Here is a 24,130-nt window from a genome sequence, read left to right on the forward strand (position 1 = left end):
TGTACAACTGTTGTGTTTTGAATCTTCACGTTATCACCAGAGCGAGAGAGAGAGAGAGAAGGGCCTGAAGGGGTGGTGTTGTTTACCTATTTTTGTTGTTATAACAGTATAGCTTGAAAACTGAGAATACTACACTTATGTAAAACGTGACCTCATCATCCCTTTATCTATTCCAATTCCTTCTTCTGTATCCATCTGTATACGAAAATGCAAAGAAAAAGCTATATAGACTCTCTACGTGGCCTTTTGCTCAAAAATGAATCTATGACACATCATATCAAACCTTATCATCTTTGCAATTAGTATAAATACACTGTATTAAGTCTCCAGTAGTAACCAACAGAAATACCAACTTCCTTTGTCTTTGTCATCATTTCTCATATCCAATCTACTGAAACCGACTCCACTTTCTCTCTCATCACCTGTATCTATCCATTCTTCTTCTAATATAATACATATATATCATAATTATATAATTAATTAGTAGTAATCTTTTTGCTTTAACGAATAAAACGGCCATGCCTGATTAAGCAAGGAGTGGGCAGGCGCTGACATGGCAACTCTAACTAATTAAGAGTCTGACTCTGAAGCCACGTCAGCTGACGTTGGCAATAAGGGAAGTTTATTCATCACTACGCCATGTTTATTTCTTGGATTGGTTTATGCGTTGAGTTTAGTTGTTTACTTGTTTTCGGTGAGACGGCGACCGAGAGTGGGTCTCATCTCTCTGTGTATTAATTATCATCAAATCAAATCGCAAGCTTATCTCTAAAACATGGGCTCCACGTGAAGTCCTCTCAAGAACCGAAGGTGTGGACATGAAGAGGACTTGCGCTACTTGGCTATGTTTTAGAGAAAAGAGGGAAAAAAATGAAAAATTGATATGTATTAACAAGAGTTAATTAATTAAGGTGTCATTTATCAAGTTTTTTTAGGGTCTTTTGGGTTTTGGTAAGTCTCTTTATTTATGATCTTTTAGATTTATTTGAATGGATGGTCTGTTCTAATAAATAAATTAAAAAAATAAAAAATAATTAAATAGTTAAAATTATTGAACAGGTTAACGGGTTGATGGTTCGACCGGCCGGATCAACGAATTGTTGACTTTTTTAACAATTTTTTACTAAAATCAAATTTAAGGAAAAACGGAATCAATTGTCTGAATAATTTTTGGGCTAAATGGTCCAACCATCTGAATCAATGACAATTCAAAAACCTTGCTCAAACCGATAAAACCTAAACCATTTGCCAAAATAATTTTAATAATTTTTATCTTTAAAAAACAAGACCCCAAAAACGTAATATATCTTTTAGCCATATCGACTGCTAGTCCTAGAAGATCTTTTTAAAATAAAATTACCAAATGACACCTAGTTAAACCCTGGTAATTTAAAATGAGCATTTTTTTGATATGTTTGTAATAATATGTAATCCCACTGAAGGGAAATAAGCATTAATTAATAAAGGCCGAGACAGAAAGGTAGCAATGCTAAACTTTAACTTTTGATTTCCCTAGTATTCAATTATCATAAGATGAGAGAGAGAATGAGACTGGATGGCGTCACGTGGTAGAGACAGCCTTTCATGTGCCTGAAATTTGGTAATAATCAAATCCATTCCCAGATGCTATAGGCAGGCAAACTGGCTGGCATGGTACACTTCTATCCAGGTGTAGTCCACCCACGTACTGCTGGAATTCAGAATTCTGCATCGTGTGTTTTCGTATTTTTTCCTTTTTTTTTTCGCTTCATGATTCCGCATATAAATAGTCAGCTAGCAATTAATCCTTCATACTTAGCTCAGAGTCGTCTCATGCTACCAGCTATGGCTATTCTTTTGTACGACGTGTTCTGGGCCCTTTTTGGTTAAATTTGCCAACATCCAACAATAAGATTAAAGATGGGAGATTGGGAGATAGGACTTTGTATTATTTGGTTAAAATAAAAAAATCGAATTAAAAATTTTGGTTTTAATTATTTAATTTGGTTTCTGATGTAGTGTGATATTTGGCTGCTCTTGTGTTTTAGGTGATTGGGACGTTGATTCGTGATACCTTATCAGGGCCGAGCTGTAAATGGCCGAACTGTTTTATTCTGTAAGAGACAGAGTTAGAGTGTCAGGGCTGATTTTCCGCGGGGTGAATCAGAGAATTGTTTTTGAAGGTTTTTTAGGAGATAAGAATGCTTGAGAGCTTGACCGTGCATACCTTCATTGGTCAGAGTGAGGACTTTATATAGGTGTGAGTGTTATGAGCCTTCTCACAACGGGTCTCATGTTTTCGTGGAGCTGTTTTTGCTTAGTGGTTGAGTTATTACATCGGTTACGTGGGGATACGGTCCATCCGATTAACTCTGATGTGTGCGATGCGGTAGGCTGGCCTAACGGTCGATGCATTAATGCTCCAGAGATCTCAGACTAGTAACGGTCACCTTGCAGGTCGCCTTAGGTTCTTACAACTCAGCTGGTCTCCGAGACAAGTTGCTATTTGTTGGGAGACCTACTAGCTCGTTTCAGCCGAGGTAGTAGAGGTTGGCCTGGGTGAGGTGTTTTAGGCTAATTTGCCAAGTTGGTTCACTTATCTAGCGTCGAGATATTGCTTGAAGACCACGTGTCACAATGTAATTCGGAGGACCAAATTACGTTTCGGTTTTTGATTATAATGTATTATGTATATTGTTGAAATTCAGTTTTAACTTAAAGAACTGAAATTTGAATTGAAATTTTTGATTTCAATTACTTTGATTTTCCTATAATTCAGTTTTGGTTTGATTTTTAATTTTTAATTTTGGTTTTTAGAATTTTGATTTATTTCGTTGGATTTTTAATCAAATAAACCAAATATTCACCCGGGTGGCTTTCTCACTTTCCTTTAGTTATTCTCTCCCTCTCTTCTCTCTCTCTCTTAATTGGAGTGTTCACTTTCGAGTTAGTAAGTTATTAATGCTGGGTTCAAGAACAACCCCCCCACCACCAATAATATTATGGTATTTTGAGTCACATGATTAGTCTCTTTCTCCCTTTTGATTTAAAATGTTTTTCCCTATTTTACTTTTTATTTATTTTGGATTGATGAATTATTTGCCAGATTTTCTGCACCGCCTAATAGCGCGGAACAGGATTGGACGATCGAGATCATTCCAATCATGTTGACATTTGACCTCGTTGCGATGAGTGAGACTTGTCTAAATATTTCGATGAATGAACAGATGGCATTGTACGGTTTGATGCCTCTCCTGAAAGGCTCAAACTATATATTTTGTCCTGTATAATAGATTGGTCTTTATAACTCTAATTCTCTAAAGAGAATAATCACACCTCTTTTGTTTGCACAGAGAGAGAGAGAGAGAGAGAGGACAACTAATTGGGCCAGCATATTAGGTGGACAAGTTAGAAGGTTGGAGGAAGAGGGCATTCATTCCTATAACTTTGAAGGTTGTTTCTGTCAATTTCAGTTGCAAGAGGAATCGGAATTCCTCTCTCACTCCTTCAATGGCGGTGGCCGATTGGTGCCGGGTGGTGGCCCTGGTGGGTCGGTAATCGGTTCTCGCGAGGTGGGACTCGGACTGTTGGACTTGGACATGCATGCCAAACCTAGCAAGGTCGTTAGCACGTGCTCTGTGTGCTCCGCACGTGACTAGTAGGAACCCGTTTCTTCAATCCAGGGTTTGAAACTAGAGAGAGATAGATGTTTAGAGAGAGAGAGAGAGAGAAAGAGAAGGGACGGTTTTAGCTTCACTGCAAGTTTGAAACCCACCGACGCTTTGCTTTGAATAGAAAGTAAGTTAATGGCGGAAGCAAATCACATGAACCTTTCTTCTCTTGCAATAACCGATAACCTCATCACTCCGACTATGGCGTGCCCATACTTTAACCGTCTCTCTCTCTCTCTCTCACTCGTTTTGCTTCTTCTTTCTCCTTTCACTTTATTTAGAAACAATATTATTAATTCCATTAACAACAACCGAGCTATCTCATATATTCTATACTATATCATGAAAATAAGGCGTGGTTGAAGCCATCACAGTTATATAAGGAGGGAAAGTGCGTAAAGCTACTATGTAATTAAGGACGAGTGTGAATGAACTAATTAAACTCCTCCCTCAGAACAAACACTTCATAAATTAAACCTCATGAAGCTCATTTATTACAACTAGATACAAGATACCATCCCAGGAGATGATGAACAAAAAGATGTGAAGTGATGAATGTATCTGCTCATTTCTCCAATATGTCAACAAGAAATTAATTAATAACTAGCAGAAAGCTTGACAAATAATTAGTTAAAATGAAGGAAAATAAAAAACAAAGGCTTTCTCTTATTCTCTAACTGTTAGTTTTGAGAACTGAATCATTTTTTCCCTTTTAATCAGCTGGAATTGTGATATATATTCATGGAAAGAATTCCATCTAGTGTGACCTAGAGAGCCCATATTTTATTCATGTATGCAGAGAGAAAGGGTGCATGAACAAGTTCAAACTAGCTAGAATTATATTGGGTATTGAATATGCTTTTATTGCTAATGCAATATTATTTCTGCTGACACAGTATTACAAGCATTATTGAAGAGATACTTGAGCAAAAAATTCCCTCCAGCACAATTGACATCACATGATCTATAGATGTGAATTGATATGTGAAAAGTCAAATTTCTATTAGCACTTAAGGTGGCAAGCCAAAATACTTCTTCTATATCACCATTTCTCAAACAATAGAATTTAAAAGAAGAAGAAGAGAAGAAAAACAAAAGAAACAAATGCACTGTTTCAACCAAAGAATAGATGTACATGATGGGGTTGGGGTTTAACTGTAATCATGAAGTATCCTTTTCTTTAAGTTCTCTATAGATAGGGCTGTAACATTGAGGTCTGGATAAATATATCATCATGGAGTCTGTACAAAGAAAATCCAATGTCTCCCTCATTCTCTCTCTTCTGAGCTAGAAGAGAAAGACATAATAAACATCTAATATATATTCATCAATGGACAAGAGGCTTGCCAGTCACGTATATTCTTTAGTAGGTCCACAAAGAGTCCAAATCTCCCACGGGGCTATCTGGAGGTGGTCTCTCAAGATCCTCATAAGACCTTCCAAGTTCATGCTTGGAAACAGACGAAATTTCTGTGGTTATGTCATTACTCAGCCCCGTATCCTGAGAATGGCTGACCATAGACTGGTTAGAGGTCTGCTCTACCTTACACTGCATCAGTTGCCTAGAAGATTTATCAAAGGAGGAAGCGAAAGCTCCCAAAATTGCCGCCTGATCATGTTCGCTGAATCCAGAGCTTGTAAAACCTGTGATCGAGTTGTTCTTCCCTTGGTGCAAGTAACCCGAATTCGTCGTTCCTTGAATGGAGAAGAAGGGGTTCGATGGAGGAATTTGAGGGTAGAACATGGAGGTCGGAAGTGTGTAACTTGATGGGTTCCCTTGGTAGTTGGTGTTGGAGTAGTTGGGTGGAAGAAAGCACTTTTGGTCCTGTTGTGGTTGTGGCGGTGGTTGTTGAAGATGATCGTTTATGCCTGATGAGAAGATATAGGAGGGAAGGTGATTTGCGTCTGGTGCTCTCATGGCTGATGATGATGTTGTGGCTAACCCTTTGAATATGTCTTCTCCGTCCATAAAGCTCGAGCTAGCTCCGTTTGTATCGAGGTAAACATGATCCAGGAGAGGTGGCAATTGCGGACTACTCAATAGATCATCCACAGAAGAATTCGTCCTTGGTAGGCCTACAACTGGGCTTTTCTTGACGCCTGTGTTCTTGTGAAATACTCTACAGACGACCCATTCATCCTGCAAACACAGAAAGAACAACCAGAGTTTTTCTTATATATATTCTTCTCACATGTAGAATATCATGTGACAGAAAAAGAAAGATGATGATGAACTTTTGAATTAAGATAAAAAGGGGGAAAAGAAAAAGGAGAAAGGAACCTACCTTTGCAGATTTAGGGAGGTTATAATAAGAGAATTTTCCGTCCAATCTGTATTCATGCATGACCCAGTTGGTTTTCTCCCCCTTGGGCGCTCTCCCTCTGTAGAAAACAAGGGTCTTCTTCATCCCAACAAGACAACCTTTACCCCTGTAAATCTCTTTATCCTTTCCAGTAGCCTTCCAGTACCCAGCTTCGGTTGCTCTATTGGTTCTCATGCCCGTTGGGTACTTCCTATCTCTCTGGCAAAAGAAGTACCATTCCTTCTCTCCCATCTTCGCCTTTTCTGCAGAATAATCAAATCATATAAATTAAGAAGGAAATCCGGTAACACAATTTATCGAGAATTAATATTGTCAGATAGGAGTCAAAATTAAACAAGGGAAATGAAAGTACAGAAATGAATGAAAGAGCTCACTTGGTAGATCCCATGGCTCGCACTTGTTCAAATCTACATCCCCAATAGCTCTTGCACTGAAGTTGCTATCTGCAACCTTCATTGAGAGATAGTGGGTTATGATCTCTTCATCTGTGGGATGGAATCTAAAACCAGGAGGCAAATCTATGCAATCCTCTCCCTTTGTCAGTACTGCAACCTCTTCCATGTCAATATCACTAAAAACCCAAATCCCAATAAAAATTAAAACAAAGAACCCACTATCCTCAACTGAAACAAGATCTTAAAATACAATCTTAAACACCCAAAATCATGGAACATACATACGGGACACTAAAACCCATGAAAAAGAAAATGACAAGCACAGAAACCAATAATATCAGAGTTCCCAAGAAAACTGATAGAGAGAGAGAGAGACGCGGTTTGTATCCAATCTAATTGAACAGGGGGAATTAGGGAATTAGAGAAGCGGTTAAGAAAGAAGATGAATATGGGAAGAAAGGGAAGTTAAATAGAAGAAGAGAGGGCGACGTTCTGAGACAGGAAGATCCGTGCTCTTCAAGGCACTTCTCCAAGACGCCTCATGGAATGAGGGGGGGTTTCCTTTGTTTGTTTTGTTTAATATAAAATTGTTATTGTTTTTGTCCTGGTCTTTGAGCATATTTTTCTTTCTGTCCTGTGTGGGCTTCCTCGCTATCTACCAGTTTGAATTTTCGAAAACAGTTGTAGAAAGAGAAAAGGTGGTTTCTATGCAGAGGAAGGGGGGACCCATGTTCGCCCCAAGCACCGTTTCACATTACATTAATTAATTCAATTCATCATCACTAATATGTAACGAAAGAGACTGCATATTTTAAGTACTTGAGAGAGAGAGATCCACGCCAGCTCAACCTAACCCTGAGAAATTCAGAGTCTCTATTCAAACTACACAGCAAAGAAAAGTTCCACTCCTTTACGAGCTCCGCTCATTTCCACTAACCAGCAGCTTTTCTTCATGGATCGGCTTGGCTTAGCTCAACCTCCTCTTCAGTCTTTCACTAAAAAAAAAAGTCGCCTTTTTTCGGTTTAAAAGAGAAGGTCGTCAGTTAATTAACCATATATACAATTAAAATATGTCCCCTAATTGCTAATATTTAATGCATTCTTTCTTTAATTAATCAACCAACTTGGTTCTCAACCTTTTAACTAATATTATCCAATATTTACATATTAATGTTATTTTAATTGACATCATTTGCATATATTTATTTATTTATTTTTTCATATTAAAATACAACTTTATAACAATATCTGATTGTTGTATGTTAGTTTCTCAGGACGTTAACAGCTTAGGTAGTTAGGGTGATTAAATTATTAGAAAATCTCCTTTTCCTTACTTATTAGTTATAAATTGATACGTATTTTATTTTTAATGGAGAAAGTTATATTGCTTACTTGTTTAAAGAATATGCTATACATTATGTCTTCTTGTAATTGATATCTAATGAACATACTTAGAATTCATCCATCTAATTATTTTTTCTAACAATTTGAAGTTGATTTTTTGGGTAATTTCTATGGCTTCTTCCTACTTTCAACCCATTTTTATTAATCAAATTATAAATAATAATTATGTCAGTTTCTTTTATTTTTTTTCCTTAAATTGAACCTTTCGAATGTAACCAATTTCAAAATTTGGCAAACTAATTAAGATGCTTCAACCTAAGACTTTCGAATATAATGCAAATTGAGACCAAATCAACCTAGTAACCCTCTCAACCAAATCAAAACTCATTCTCAATAATATGTCTAATGAAATTTATAAGATGGGATAGCTTAACCAAGAAATATAGAATTGAAGATTTTAATACTAAAAGTCAGTCGATAAAATTCATAAATTCTGGAAGGTTGCAAATGAGAACTCTTAATGAAAATATTTCTTTTTCTGGTTGAGGCCGTTTCTTTTCTCATCTCCTCTGTATACTTCTTGTATACCTTTTCTTCAATCAATACTTTTATCTTTTTCAGAATAAATACATCTGATGTATTTTTTCTTATTGAATTTCCCCCCTAACTATAAACTTATTAACTGGGTATATTAATTAACCTAATGAATGGTATATGTTTATATGTATACATGTATCATGTATGTATCTATAAATTAAATAGGGATAATAACTTAATCTAAGCCATTTGGAACATGCATTGCAAATGAAAGAGAGTAGTTTTTTTTTTTTTTTTCATTTTGCCAGGTGTCAAACTTTCTCCTTCCAGTTACAACCATTCTCTCTCTCTTGCCTATATCTGATGATCAGATAGCTGTTTATCACTTTTAGAGTTGTTTAATGATATTTTGACATTAAGGGCCGGTGAAGCTCCATGTGGCGGTAATTGTTTGTCGGCTCTGGTATTTAAGAATACATTGTCACTAATTAATTAAGCTTTGGCAGTTGAAACTTAGAGGTCTTTTTTTTAGGAAAATTGACTTTAATAATAATAATAATAATAATAATTTGTTCGTATGCGATCTATTGTTTTAAATAAGGGTGTCAATTGGACTGGATTTGATCTAATATGATCGAGTCCAATATGAGCCTATTACTAGATGGACCAGATCCAATCCAATGAATACTCCTTGTTCATTTTGGATCAATCTAGATCATCCAATCTATTCAAATTGGTTTAACTTAGTCCATTAACACCTGGATTAATCCAATCCAATAATATTATAAAAAATAACTTTTTGGATTTATAAAATTGATTTATTTTACTTTTTTGACAAGATTTTGAGCACCACCAAATATTTGACTTGAAACGAAATCGTGTTATGAAAAATGACAAATTTACTGGCGCATGTAAAAACATGAATAAAGTAATGTAGATGAATAAGACAACAATGAGCTAAGGAGGAGGAGAGGCCATGTTTCATTTGACTCTGGATAAGCCGGCCGGCCGGGCTGTCCTTAGAACACGGCTTATGCGCGACAACTGAAACGGTCCGCCCGCCCAAATTAAACAAATCCTCAATCCAGTCCAGGTCCTGCTGGTGCTGGTGCAATGTGTGATCAGAAAATAGTAAAAATCTGGCGCTGGAAGGAGAAAGCGGCGCCGGAAGCCGACTTCTAGTCCCAACACGTCGGTTCCAAGAAATTCCGGCATGTGCGCAGCACGCGAGAAAGAATGTAGTGGGGGGACCATACTATATTGGGGCCCACGTCCTACTTGTCCAACGCTGGACTCTGCTACGTGGGTCAAGACTCAAGACCGAAGGAGGAGTGGCCTCCTCCCTCAAGTGTACAAGTTCCTTGTAACATCTGCATCTGCAGCTTCAAAAAAATTAAGTAAAATGTGTCGGAAAATACGGAATGAATTTCGGAGCAAGAAAATCAGAAATGAGAAGAGGAAGGGTTAATAGAAAAAAAAAATTAAAGGGATGCGTGTGGACCCCACAGCCGAGGCGTGGCGCGGATTGGAAGCTTTGAGAAAAGTGGGCCTTAACTAATTCTTACTTTGTTGACTTTTGGACCGACTCCAAGAAGCTTCCTTCGTTGCTGACGAACGATGACGACTCGAAGTTATATCCCCATTGTATAATTGTATTGTTACCACCACTCCCAGGTAGACTTCTTCATGGGTCAGGTCGGGTCGGACTCGGATCGGGCTTTTATTCATCATAATGAAAATATGTTAGGCCCGAGTTTGAGCCCGGTCTGATCAATGGGCTTATAACTTAAGCCCGAGCCCAGTCTTGATAAAAAGCCTAAAGTCCAAGTTCGAGTCTAAAGTCCGACCTAATAAAAAAATTATAATTTTCTCTATTCAAATTAGAATTAAAAATTCAAATAGTTTTTTTTCCTATTTAAATGAATAATGGGCCTATAAGATGGTTTTTTCCCCTTTCTTTTACGTTTTAAAACACAGTTTTACATTCTTAAATAAATAAAATTATTCAAATGGACATAATCACATAACCCATTTTAAGTCTAATTTTAGGTTGGGCCGGGCCGGGCTCGGGCTGGACTGGGCCGAGCCGGCCCATCGGACCACCCAACCCATGAACAGGTCTACTCCCAGGCCCCACACCCAAGCTGTTTGTTACTTAGGTTGTGTTTGGTTGTTGTGCAATTTTATTAAATATAAAAATGCAAATTTTTGTTTAATTTTATTTTGAATTTTACTTATTCTGCTCGATGTCTTAATTTATTTTATTTGTATTGCAATTAAATAAAATAAATTAAAATTTAAAACAAAAATAAATTAGAATTTACACTCAAATCATTTGCACTACTGTAATTTTACAGCAGTGCAAATTTATTTACATTGCAACCGAACACAGCCTTACTTACTTTGATATGGGCGGCGGTGCAGTGTCCGACTGTCCGTGTCATCACCTCTCCCAGCACCTGCAGGAAAGTGGTACTGCTGCTCTTTTTAAGTCTTATCTACTCGGCTACTTTATGTAAACGAGGATTTTGTGTAGTGCATGTGGCTCTGTCAATGGAGTCCAAAATTTCAAATTACGTATTATCTCTGATCCCATTATCTGGATTTGGATTTGATTTCATATTAAAATTTAAGTCCGATAAAAAGTAATTATATATATATATAATTATACAAAGTTTATAATTAATAAATTTAATATTTTATATTTACATATATTTATTATATATGTATTTTTTAAAATATTTAATTTTTTAATATTTTTAATTTTGATCGTTTTAAACATAACAAAATATGAATTAATGCGGATCTAAAAATTTTACAGTCAGATGCTAATGCAGAAGCAACTAAATCTAATCAGTCTACAACCCTAATAGCATGGCATTCAACTTGTGCTAGTACTAATATAAATCTAATGAGGGGTAATTTAGCCTCATCTATTAACATACTAACGCGTGAAGCAACTTGTCGATTAGGCAGCATCTTAGTATCTGGACACCTCAGCAAGCCAATCTCATGCACCTTGGGCCAGTTGGCTAAGACCGAGGTCCTGAGGAGCTCGTATGCATCGACCTGTCGAGATACCACATAGCTTTCTTTTAGAAGTTAGTCAGTCATTTCTGATCTCTTTGGGATCACATTGCACGTCATCAGATTTTATCCTCATCATGCCTGGATTGGAGGGACCCAGATAAGGCTTATTAGCTTATCCGGAGTCCATCTTCAAATACGAAACAGACTCCGATTTACGCGGTCTAGTGATTTTGGACGTTTCATGAAGCTTACAATAGCTCGTCTATATAAGGGCATCACCTTTAACCTTACCAGGTATGCACATTTTAACTTTCATATTCTCATACTTATAAACAATCTAACTCTTTACAAAACTCTTCCAACTTAAAGATCAGAATACTCACCTAAAATTCGATCAATTACATAACAAATTAACATCTGAACTGCACAGAAAGCAACCAAATTACACACCATCAAAAACCTCTTCAACTTTGTCCCCTATACTGCACACAGTTACATGAAAACTTGTAACTAGTTAAAATTAATGTAGCCCATCCATGTCATTGGATAAAAGGATTATAATGTAATTTTAATTGTATTCTTGTTGCCATTAAATAATAAGCTGTGGGGTTACAACCATGCAAACTGTAACAAAGTAAAACAGAGAGAGAGAGAGAGAGGCGGCAGCGGGCTTACCCACTGTTTCTGTTTCATAGGCTGAGACAGTCTGCGGTCATTGAGACAGAAAGGAAGGGGAGAGAGATGATGCTGATGTAATAGGCCGTGAAATGCTGGCCAGGTCACATGCTTATTAAAAGATAAGCTTTTTTAAAGGAATTGGAGGAGGGGATGATAGTCTTTTTCATTTTAATTACATGTAATTAAAATGAAAAGGGAAGGGTTACCAATTACCTAAACCATTCTTTACAACTGACCAACTAACCCTTTTCTCTCTCTCTCTCATTATTACCACGTGTATTCTTAATTACAGTATTATTTAAAAATTAAAATAGCATAAATACATATGACTAGTGTAACTTACAAGGAATAAGAGACCTACAATTATCAATCAAACTATCTATTACCATTGTTAATTAGGCTGCCAATCTGCCCTCTGAATTGCCAAATGGGTGTCTTTCTGTCTCTGGCTTGTGTTTTTAGCAGGGTTTGAGTTACTTGGAAGCTTTACAGCATTATTATTAACAATGGAAAATTCCTGATCAGCACCCTTTGTTTTGGTTCGAGTGATAATTTGGTCCCAAAATTTAAAATGTGATAATCTAATATTTGAATTTTCAAAATGTGACAATCCAATATTTGCTGTTAACTCTAGTCCATTAATCAATTGTAAAGTGACATTTGAAAAGTTAAAAATGCCTTAAGAATGTCATTTAATTCTCTTTATCAACCATCTAAACATTGACAATAAAATGAATAGTCCCAAATTCTAGATTCTTCTAAACAATCACCAATTTTTTTGAATAGAAGAAGCTAAGATTTGGGACTGTTCAATTTTTTATCAACGTTTGGATGGTTGATAAAGAGAATTAAATGACATTCAAAGAGCATTTTTGACTTTTCAAGTGTCACTAAACGATTGATTAACGACAGGTACTGGATTGTCATATTTTGAATGTTCAAATATTGGATTATCGCATTTTAAAATTCAGGGACCAAATTATCACTCGAGCCAAAATATAGAATACTGATCGGAAATTTTCCCTATTAACAATGATAAGGAAAATTGTATACTAAATTAGTGAAAAAAGACATACTTGAAAAAGAGGCAGCACATGCTACGGTGTTGGGTCTCTATTGCGTGTGAATGCCTTTATAGTAAGAAATACGTCTGGTATCGTTACTGCTGGAGCTTAACTGTGTCTGTAATGTTTGTGTGTGTGTCTGTGCATGATGTATGAGAGAGAGACTAATTAAGACCATGCTTACTATATACTTCTCCAGACTTACCTGCTTATATAAGAATCAATCTAGATTCTGAACATTAAAATTGTGAAGGCCTTGTCACTGGTTATAGGCCAATTCTAGATTCTATATATATAAACCAGATAAAATCAGCAAATGATCGATCAAGGGGAACAACACAATCATTTTCCCCATCTTTTTACACAACCATTCTGTCTCCAACTGTTAAGCATTCTGACTTCTACTCTCCTGGTCCTAGTGCGGTTTTAGTCAAATACTAAGACCTCCCCTCGGTTTTACCTATTAATTAACTTATACCCCTTTGAATCTTCACTAGGTTTCTTCTGTCTTCTGTGTATGATATCATCTAATTAGAATTGATAAACTTATGAAAGTCTTGAGCCAACAACCTGTCAAAGGGTTTTAATCCTCTGAAAAATTTTTCTCTAGCTATGAGTTGGCTAATCTTATTCTGGTTTAAACTCCAATAATGAGTTTCATGAAGATTGAAGGCTAAGCAGTTTTAAGCCAACGTAAAATTAATTCACCTAGAACCATAAACGAGCGAGGCCTGTCTAGTTTTGACCCAAAGAAAAAAATAATCCAACTTATAATGCATATCTGTTGTGATGTATGTAGTAGACAACCTAAACTCAAATTGTCCATTGATATTTTGTCAAAAGAGTATGTCCGACAGAATTGACTTTTGACCCCTAAACACATCCCTTTTTTAACCATTGTTTGGATCCCTGCAAAGCTTGTTATGAGTCTTGCTAAAACACTGTAAAAATTAAAAAAAAAAATTAAGGCTATTTTAAAGCCCAAGTTTTTCTTTTTTGCCTTTATTCAGTTGTTTTTTTTTAAATTTATCCATTCCTGCATCATTTTAAATAACGCAACAGATGAAAATTTATCTACCCAACAAGATATGAAGTTTTTATTTGGGACGTAAAAGCCTTACCCTTACTTAAGCTATGTTTGGTTTGAAGGAAAAGATAGCTAGGGAACTAACTTTCCCTTCCTTCCTTTACTTTTTTTCCTTCAAACCAAACACAGCCTAAGGAAAATCTAAATTAAAGGAATTAAATTATCACCATAAAAGTTAAATCTATCCCAAATGAAGATTTCTTTCAAAACTCAATTTTGCATACCCACTTTTGCCTAACCCATCACAAACTCTTATAGTAATTTCCGTCAAACATGATCTCTTGACTCTATATATGCCTTGAAGTTGGCAAAAAAAAAGCTACCCAAACTCTTCAAAGTAAACATATTCTTATTATTTGAATAGAAGCTATCTAATCCATCCATCCTATTTATTCCTTTACGATAGATAGATGTGTTTAATGTCATAATCAACACCTACAAGTGCCTCAACTCAAGGGTACGCTTAATTAATCTTCCTGGCTATTTTCCAAGGTGCTTTGACTTTACCCTCTAAAACACTTATTAGGATTGTAATTAAAGTCAGTTTCTACGCTTATCTATCCTTGACTGTTACTTACCTTCCAGAGTTGGATACCGTCATATATACAAATACAATGCCCCAACTTCAACAGTCATCTTCATCCCTCTTGACTGTTTCTTTATTTATGGAATGCTAACATCAATATTCAGTTTGCATTTCCCTTTTGATGGCTTTATCTATTTCACCAAAATGATATTTCTTTAAGGGTGTCAGGTTCCATTTCTTCCTTCAATGGACCTTAGGCCATGAAAGGGCCTCCAGCCTCCATGGCTCCATTTCCATGGATTGAAGAGATGATTCTTTAGTGAGAGAGATAGGGTTATCCTCCTGGTCTAACTCTAAAATCCCCCCAAATGTGCTCATTCCACCCCATTTGTAGAGTGGGGAGAAAAAATGAGATTAAATGAAATTTTATAAAATAAAATGTGATGTAATGAGTTTTTGGAAGGGGAGTAAAAAATAGAGAAAATGACTGATCAGTTCAGCTCAGAATTCTTTAGTCCCATCGTAAAGGGGGAATGAATCCTGACCATGGATTGATGTCAAATCCACGAGCAGGATGCGATTTATAAGAAGGCTGTAATTCAGAATTCTGCAATGATCTGCAGAGTATTTTTTCCTACTCAAGATCATTTCATCGCATGATTTCATGAAACATCCAATGAATGTCCTATAGTGGGCCTTGTACTACCCCCGGGTCATGTGAATCCTCTAGGTTGCCACAAATACCGTAAAAACCATTATTTTATTCTATGTATAACTAATGGGATCCTGCAACATCAGCCATATTAGTGATCAGATCCCCAATTTGTTCACTTGTCTAAGATAGGGGAGACCGAATCAGCCCCCCACAATGTCCCACAGCACATCCCATTTGAACTCAGGATAAGGATGGCGTGGCACCCTGACATGCATTTAAGTGCTCTTCTCAACTTCCAAGCCGCTTTCTTACATAGTTACATAAAAAAGATAGATGAGTAAATGCAACATTGCCAGACGGAATAGAACATCCGCCTTGGGCTTATTGGGTAACCCAGTCCAGAATCCATGCGTATGGCGTATAGGCCCATTTTGCTCTGGTCTAGGGCATATGAGCCCAAGTCATCAGGTTGAATTAAACCCTTAGATCGAATGCTTCAGATTGAGGACCTCAAGGCCCAATTTGACTCTAGGCCAAATTAAATCTATAAGAACACATTGCTGGGTCTAGATCCATACTATCTATAAAAGAGCGAATACCTTTTTTTCTGGAATTTTTATTGGACGTTTTTTACCCTTTTATTTAAGCATACAGTGGGTATAAAGAGGGCATATATGTCCTTTACTTCCACTTCAGAAACTACCCACTTATAACCATTCAAAAACTGTCCGAGTGTTGGAACCGAATTATAACTGTTCAGAAACTGTCCACTTAATACCTTAATTAATTTTTGGATAAATAAATTATAAAAGTGACCGTAAATTATAAATAATTGTCTTAGAGATACTGTCATGTGCAAATGCATGTACACGTTTACTAGTAAATATAAATGCCTGAAGTAATTGAGTTTTTAGGATTTATGTTAACTCCCTTTTGTCTTCTTGTAAACGTGGTTGTGCATGCGACTAGTGAGCCAAAAGTATCTCAACAAAGGCATTTTCCACTTAGGCTATGTTTGGTTTAAAGGAAAAAGTAGGGAAAGGTAGGGAAACCTTGACAAACCTTGTATGGATTTACCTACCTTTTCTTTCCTTTCCCTTCCCTACTTTTTCCTTCAAACCAAACAACCAAACACAGCCTTAAGGAGTATCAAATATCTCTAAGAATGCTCTTTAATTTTTAACATCATATTCAGTCTTATTGAAAGTTATATAGCCAATTTCTTTTGCCTATTCTCTTATTCTCCAAATGACTATTTAGAAGAGTGTCAAACATCTCTTCACACAATTGGAGATTCCATTCTTTTTCCAAATTTCAAAACCTATTAATGTCTGTTTATCTCCAGTAACAAGGTGAAACTTCCTTTTTGCTCAACCTACTCCATACAAAAAAATATTCTAACATAAACGTGAAAAAGGAATTGTATTTTATTAATAATGATGTAATATTCTATATTTTCAACAATTTTTAGAAGCATTTTTTATATTGAAAAGAAATAAATCCACCAATACACCATGCTTCAATTACTTATGTGCGTTAAGTGGGTTCTTATACTACTACTATTATCGTTATTATCATTGTCACATACATACGTAAAAGACCTTTGACAATACCTATGAGAAGTGATTTGTTGCAAGTTGAAGGGATAAAAGAAATAGGGTTAGACCAGAAAGGACTTGGGATAATTTTGATATTTCTCCCATTCTGTTAAAAATTAACAGTAGAATCATTTACTAGTTCAATATTTTACAACAATCTTAAAACAAAAAACACAAGAAACATGTTCTTGGTTGTGTATGTGTTTTTGGTTTTCAAAACTGAAACCAAAAACATGTTTTCATCTGATTATTCAACACCATACTCCATATATCATATAATTTTTATATTAGAAATTTTGTTTTTATTTTAAAAACCAATATTTTCTTCGTTTCAAAAACATGGTTTTGTTTTTCTTTTTGCTGATGTGGCGATTCCAAAACATATGAAAAAAAAAAAAAAACGGCCCGGCCCCTTAATATGGGATCAATGCTTAAGGATTAGGCTAAAACGTAGTGGAGGTTTAGTATTTATTAAAAACCTTAAGAAACGTTTAAGGACTTTTCCCACGTGTAAGTATATAAAAAAAGAAAAGTTTAGATAAGGTAGGCCCATCTTTGTAGATTTTAGAATCCACACTCTGTTATTGATCTACCACATTATAATAAGTTGGCAAATCTCCCAATGGTCATCATCATATGAACCTTGAACCTTTTCCAACAATATGGGTCGGCTACATGAGTCCTGTTTCATTTTTTTTTTTATTTTTGCTAATATATGAATCTTGTTTCATGATTCTGTTCTATTGTGTCGAAGTGGTGTTATATAATTCCAATTTTTTGACACAACTAGCGTTAATATTAATTTCTTGAATGCATTATAATCAATTACACAAAAATCTTTATTGAACAATCTTTGGTTTGTAATATCGGCCATGAAGGACAAATAATTATTATCTTCTAGCCTTATTTCCCTAATGTGTTTAGAGCATCTATATGGGCAACCCAATGCAGGAGGCTCTCCTATATATAGATAGTTTCCAAACACATTTGAGAAATAGGAAACTAAGAGGGGAGGTGAGAGGTTCTCTCACTACAGATCTCATGTGTATCTCTTTTTTTTTCTCTTTTTTGTCATACTTGTGCATATTTGTTTTTAAATTTAACCATTAAAAATATAATAATCGTCTTCATTGTCTCTCATAAAATCCATATTTATTCGGTCATTCTTAAATATCAATCTCTCTCTCTCTCTCACACACACACTCACCTTAATAGTCAATGTTTGTAACATCTCCCCTTCCCATTAAATCCCTCTTTATCATTTGACTCTCTATAATAAATTAGAGGTGTAAATTAGATGGATTTGATTAGTTTGGTTAAGGGCAACTCTAAATATGAACCTAACCAACTGATGATGGTTTAATTAGTAGGACCTTTAACTCATTGTAGTAGAGACCTAAGATCAAATCCCATTGCCACTAGGGTTGGGAGTTAAGGAGATGGCTGATGGGATATCCCTGTTGTTGTGTAACCCTATGAAGCAAAAAAAAAAAAAGAGAGAGAGAGAGAGAGAGAGAGAGAGAGAAGAAGAAAAGAAAACTCTAAATATGAGCCATAGCTTGAACCCAAACAAGTGCCAAACCCAAATTTACCCACCTAATACACAGTGTGAATCAATCTTCTTTTTTCCTGTAAAAGTCTAAAGAAATCAAACATTGCACACGATCAATTGGCACTGTCTGTGGGAACTTTCGTATGAAAAGCTAAAGTCCTTTACTGTACAGTTATTCCCTACTCAATGGCTTCTTCAAGCAATACTGGAAAGAGTGTCGAGGTGACCTTCTCTGGGGGACAAGATCAGAGAACAACCAATTAGGAGTTCCCTTCGGTCTACATTGGCTAGTTCACTATCCCCCTCTCGACTTCGGGGATTTCTTCTTAGCAAAACTTTTACGATACGCAGCAGTTGAACGTCTCGCTACCTCTAGTGAGCACCACCTTCTCCGTACCGGAGCCCTCTGTGGTCCCCCTGGAGTCGAGCGTCAGTAGTTTGACGAACTAGTTCAGAGCATCCAAACCATGCAGACACAGATGAATCAGATGAACCAATTCCAACAACTTCAACAGTACTACTTCTACCAGCAGTACCAGCAGCAATTTTCGCCGCTGCAACACCAGCATCAGCCCCAGCATCAATCTCAGAACCCGAACGTGAACAGGAATCCAAATTAGTAGTAGAATAATGTACATCGGTCTCCTTCCCAGGGTACAAGAAATCCCCAGGTTCTAGTCCCCCCTCGTATCCAACCTCCACCTTGGGATAGGACTGAGGGCCGGTGTACACCTCCACCAACTCAAGGGAGTAAGAACTAGAACGATTAGCCGGAGGTTAGCCACCAGATAGGAACCGATCAACAACAACATTTGTGTAGAGAGAACCATGAGCCCCAAGTAAGTAATCGACAACAGCTCGGGGCTAGAGGCGCGGGCTCATGTCGAGTCCCTTTCGAGCCCCACAGTAGCCAACAGTGAGTTCGGAACCATGAGGAAGCAGGAAGCTGGAACCCTCTCCCACCTTACGATAGCCTCTAGGAACGTGAGCGGACGAAGATTGAAGTCCAGGACAACACGGAGGTGAATAGTTCCAATGTGGAAGTAGCAAAGAAACGACATTGCCGCAAGTCACGTTGACACTTCGCCAGAAATAGCCCGGTACCTAGGAACAGTCAGCCACTGGAACAAAGCAAGGTGCGGGAGGAAGTGAGATCCGTAGCTGCACACCCGACACCAGTTCTGATGAGTCGGCCCTCCCCCTGTCGTCAGAGATCCTTGCAGCCTTGAGACCAAAGGACTTCAAGGTCCCAACTTTAGAGACCTACGATGGGAAGTACGGCCCTAATGATCACGTCAATGCATTCTAGTCTCAGATGCTCCTTGCTGGGGAAGATGAGGCGAGCATGTGTGTCACCTTTTCTACTATTTTCAGAGGGGTGGCCAGAATGTGGTACAAGAGCTTAGCGTCGGGCTCAATTACTAGCTGGGCCTAGTTCATCAATCGCTTCAATGCCCACTTCATCACTTGTAAGAAGTGCCCGAACTCTCAAGCGAGCATTCTGAACGTGGTGCAAAGGGAGAATGAGACCATCCAAAGTTTTATTGTGTGCTTCAACGCCAAATGCTTATAGAGTTCGTGTGGTACCTCTGTGTTTATCCACCGAATACCATCGAGAAGTTTCTCTCTAACGTTGAGAACTTTATGAAAACTGAGGAGGTGCTTAACCCCAAGGTAGAGGTCCCACAAGGAGAAAAGAGGAAAAAGGAAGATGAAGAAGCTAGCAGTAGTAAGCATCGATGAAAGAAGAGTAAGTCACCAAGGAGAAGTAGGTTTCCAAGAAAGAAGAGTAAGTCTCCATCTAGGGGTTCTAGATCAGGTCGACAATCCAGGACCCCACTTGTTGAAAGAATGTCCTACACCCCCCTCAATGCGAAGTGAGGTGAAATCCTGATGGCGATCAAGGATTCCTCCTTTGTTAATTGGCCGCCCAGGTTGTGGGGAGATCCGGCGACCAAGAACCCGAACTACTATTGCCATTGCCATCGTGACACCGGGCATAGCTCTGAGAACTGCCGAAACCTCTGCGATAAGTTTGAAGAGCTTATTCACTGCGGGTACCTGAAGAAGTACATCTTGCATGAAGGCAGAGAATTAGTAGACCATCAAGCTGACCAAAGAAGAGAGGCTCCGGAGTCGAGTAAGTGAAATGATCAGCCACCCTGGTAGCAGCAGCCGCCGGAGGACAGACCGATCCGTGGGTTCATCAACATGATCATCGGCGGGTCTATTGTTGCGGGGTGTACCACTGTGGTAGGAAAGACCTCGGTTTGGGAGCTCACTAAAAAGTCCTCGGATCGAAGAGCCCATCTATTTCACGGCGGATGATGCTCGCGGTATACAGTATCCCCACGATGATGCCCTCGCCGTCAAGCTGGTCATTAATGACTTCGAGGTAAAGCGGATATTGGTGGACTCAAGCAGTTCTGCGGATATCCTTTTTTTGGAAGCTTTTGAAAAACTACAACTACAACGAAGTGATATGCAGCCAGTTAGCTCGCTGTTAGTAGGGTTCAGTGGAGAAGTGGTCAGGCCCCTTGGACACATCGCAGTGCCTATTGCAGCAGGAACCTGGCCCAACTTAGTGCGCTTCGAGCACACCTTCCTCCTAGTCACGATTCTGTCCCCTTACAACGCAATTTTAGGTCAACCTATTCTGCATGCCCTCCACGGTTATGTCCACCTACTATCTGGCGATGAAGTTCTCGATAAACTGCGGAGTAGAGGTTGTATGCGGTGAGCAGTTGGAATCGCGTAAGTGCTACGTGGCCACGCTGAAGGGCAAGGCGAAGTTGGCTGACGATGTCAAATTAGAGCCTCCACCCGAACATACAAAGGAGCGAGCTGCCCCGATGGAGGAAAGCGTCCATATCCAAGTCTCTGAAGACAATCCGGCGAAGACCCTCCAGATCGGCGCACTGCTTAGCAAACCACTCAGATCGCAGCTGGTAAGCTTTCTACTTTATAATTTAAATGTTTTTGCTTCGTCCATGGCAGAAATGCCCAGTATTGACCCTAGCATAATTACTCATAGACTTAATGTGGACCCATCAGTCAGGCCAGTTAAACAAAGAAATTGGAACCTCACGCTAGAGCGGTGGAGGATAGTTGACAAGGAGGTCAGGAAGCTCCTCGTAGTAGACTTTGTTAAGAAGGTCCAATAACCGAGCTGGGTGACCAACCCGATTTTGGTGAAGAAGGCCAATGGAAAGTGGCGCATGTGCGTCAACTACACCGACCTCAACAGAGCTTATCCAAAGGACTGCTTTCCACTCCCTAGAACTGACCACCTAGTAGATGCGACCTCAAGGCATGAGTTGCTTATTTTCATGGATTCCTACTCTAGCTACAACCAGATTAGGATGGACATAGCTGACCAAGAGAAAATTGCATTTGTAACTGAACTGGGCTATACTGTTATAAAGTGATGCCCTTTGGGTTAAAAAACCCTGGAGCAACTTTCTAGTGACTTGTAAATAAGGTTTTCAAACCTTTTATTGGAAATAAAGTAGTGTTATGTTGATGAAATGGTCGTGAAGACCCGGTTTTCGAACTCTTTGTTTGATAATATAAATTGTGTTTTTCAAATTCTAAGAAAATATAACATGAACCTCAATCCAAGCAAGTATGTCTTTGGGGTAACGTCGGGCAAGTTTCTCGGCTATATAGTGAACCAATGTGGCATTGAGGCCCATCTGAAAAAAAAAATTAAGGCCATCTTAGACATGAGACCGCCCCAAAAAATAAAAGAAGTTCAAAGACTGACTGGCCGGGTGGCTGCCCTGAACCGATTTATGTCTAAATTAGCGGGCCGTTGCCTACCTTTTTTTAAGGTGATTAAAAAGAACGAAGACTTTGTGTGGACCGAAGAATGTCAACTCACGTTTGACAAATTAAAAAAAATACTTAAGTACTGCACTGGTTTTAACCTGACCTAAGGAAGGCGATGAGCTGAAGTTGTACCTCTTGGCAAGTGATGAGGTAGTGAGCTCGGTACTGATAAGAGAAGTAGACCGGGTCCAACGAACTGTCTACTACATGAACAAAATTTTGTAGGCAGCGGAAACTCGGTACCCTGACATCGAAAAGTTAGCGTACGCACTAGTAGTGGTAGCTCGGAAACTATGCCTATACTTCCAAGCCCACACTATTGTCGTCCTTACCAACAAGCCTCTGAAGCATGTCTTGCTCAAGCCCAAGGTGTCTGATAGGTTAACAAAGTGGGCCTTTGAGTTAAGCGAGTACGACATCCGGTTCGAGCCTTGGCCAGCGATCAAGGCCCAAGTCTTGGCAGATTTTGTAGCAGAATGTACATTCAGCACCCCAGCCCCTGAACTGTTTGAGACCGCTAACACGTCAAAGGAGTCAATTAGCGCAACACCAGTCCCAGTCAGGGTGGCACCGAACTGGGACGAGGAGCCCTGGATCCTCCACGTCGACGACTCGTTTAACCAGCGAGGAAGTGGCACTGGGCTATTACTGTACAGTTCAAGCAAGGTGAAGCTGGAGTACGCTCTCCGGTTTGGATTCGAAGCGTCGAACAACGAGGCAGAGTACGAAGTTCTAATATCCGGGCTGAATTTAGCGAGGGAGGTTGGCACGAAGCACCTCGTGGTATGCAGCAACTCTCAGCTGGTGGTAAACCAGGTCAACAACAACTACGAGGCTTGAGACCTGACCATGGTAGCCTATCTAGCTAAAGTAAGGGAGTTGTTCCTGACCTTCCTCTCTTGGTTCATCCGACATGTACTGAGATCCAAGAACGCTGAGGCTGATGCCCTATTGTGGTTGGCGAGCACTAGTGACAATACGATGTGGATGGTTTACACAGAGGGCTTGCCTCAGCCCAGCATTCTCAGGGGGGGGGCAGAAGAGGTCGATCTCGTGTTGCTAGTAGAGCCGAACTGGATCGACCCGCTTGTTGATTACCTGATCCACGGGACTCTACCATTTGAACGCAATGTAGCTCAGAGGGTAGAGCATCAGTCAGCCTGGTACGTTCTTATAGATGGGCGACTGTACATGAGGTCTTTCACGCTGCCCTATCTACGTTGCTTGTGGCCTTTAGAAGCAAACCGAGTACTCCACGATATCCATGAAGGGCTTTGCAGAGGACACTTAGGGGGCATGGCGTTTGCCCGAAAGGCATTGAGACAAGGATATTACTGGCCTACTATGAAGGCAGACATAGTCGAGCTCGTAAAAAAGTGTGACAACTATCAGAGGCATGCCAACATCCTCCATCAACCTACTACCGATCTGAAGTACTTGACTAGCCTGTGGCCCTTTGTGCAATGGGGAATAGATATCCTTGGACCATGCCCATCTGCAACTGGGCAGAGAAGATTCTTAGTGGTGGCGGAGGACTACTTCACGAAGTGGGTGGAAGCTGAGCCCCTGGTAACAATTACAGCCTGGAATGTGGAGAACTTCTTTTGGAGGAATATAATATGTCGCTTCGGACTACCTAAAGTACTAATATCGGATAATGGGAAGCAGTTTGAAGATATTAAGTTCTTGAACTGGTGTGCCGAGATGGGTATCCAGTAAAACTTCATTTCGGTGGTACACCCGTAGGTGAATGGACAAGCTGAAGTGAAAAATAGAGCCACTCTCCACAGACTGAAAGCTCGTTTGGCGCAAGCTATGGGTTTGTGGGTGAACGAGCTGTCCAGTGTCCTCTAGGCCTA

The 24,130-nt window shown here is 38.7% G+C and overlaps 1 protein-coding gene across 1 annotated transcript; it reads right to left on the minus strand.

Annotated features, from left to right (window-relative positions):
• Positions 1-4,736: 4,736 nt before the first annotated feature.
• On the minus strand, positions 4,737-6,920 carry LOC104611190 (NAC domain-containing protein 72-like). The gene is made up of 3 exons (XM_010278150.3): positions 6,349-6,920; positions 5,936-6,216; positions 4,737-5,790 (listed from the first exon to the last, which is right to left on the minus strand). The coding sequence occupies exons 1-3, from the start codon at positions 6,533-6,535 to the stop codon at positions 5,014-5,016; spliced, it is 1,245 nt and encodes a 414-aa protein (XP_010276452.1). The 5' UTR covers positions 6,536-6,920; the 3' UTR covers positions 4,737-5,013.
• Positions 6,921-24,130: the final 17,210 nt, after the last annotated feature.

The sequence above is a fragment of the Nelumbo nucifera genome, chromosome 2, assembly GCF_055504915.1.
Source record: "Nelumbo nucifera cultivar China Antique chromosome 2, China Antique-T2T, whole genome shotgun sequence".
NCBI lineage: Eukaryota > Viridiplantae > Streptophyta > Magnoliopsida > Proteales > Nelumbonaceae > Nelumbo > Nelumbo nucifera.

Excerpts from the sequence above, each read along its gene's own strand:
- LOC104611190 (XM_010278150.3), bottom strand. The coding sequence starts at position 6,535 with ATGGAAGAGGTTGCAGTACTGACAAAGGGAGAGGATTGCATAGATTTG. Across the intron at positions 6,217-6,348 it reads CGAGCCATGGGATCTACCAA|AAAAGGCGAAGATGGGAGAG; the intron begins GTGAGCTCTTTC and ends ATTATTCTGCAG. Across the intron at positions 5,791-5,935 it reads ACCTCCCTAAATCTGCAAAG|GATGAATGGGTCGTCTGTAG; the intron begins GTAGGTTCCTTT and ends CTGTGTTTGCAG.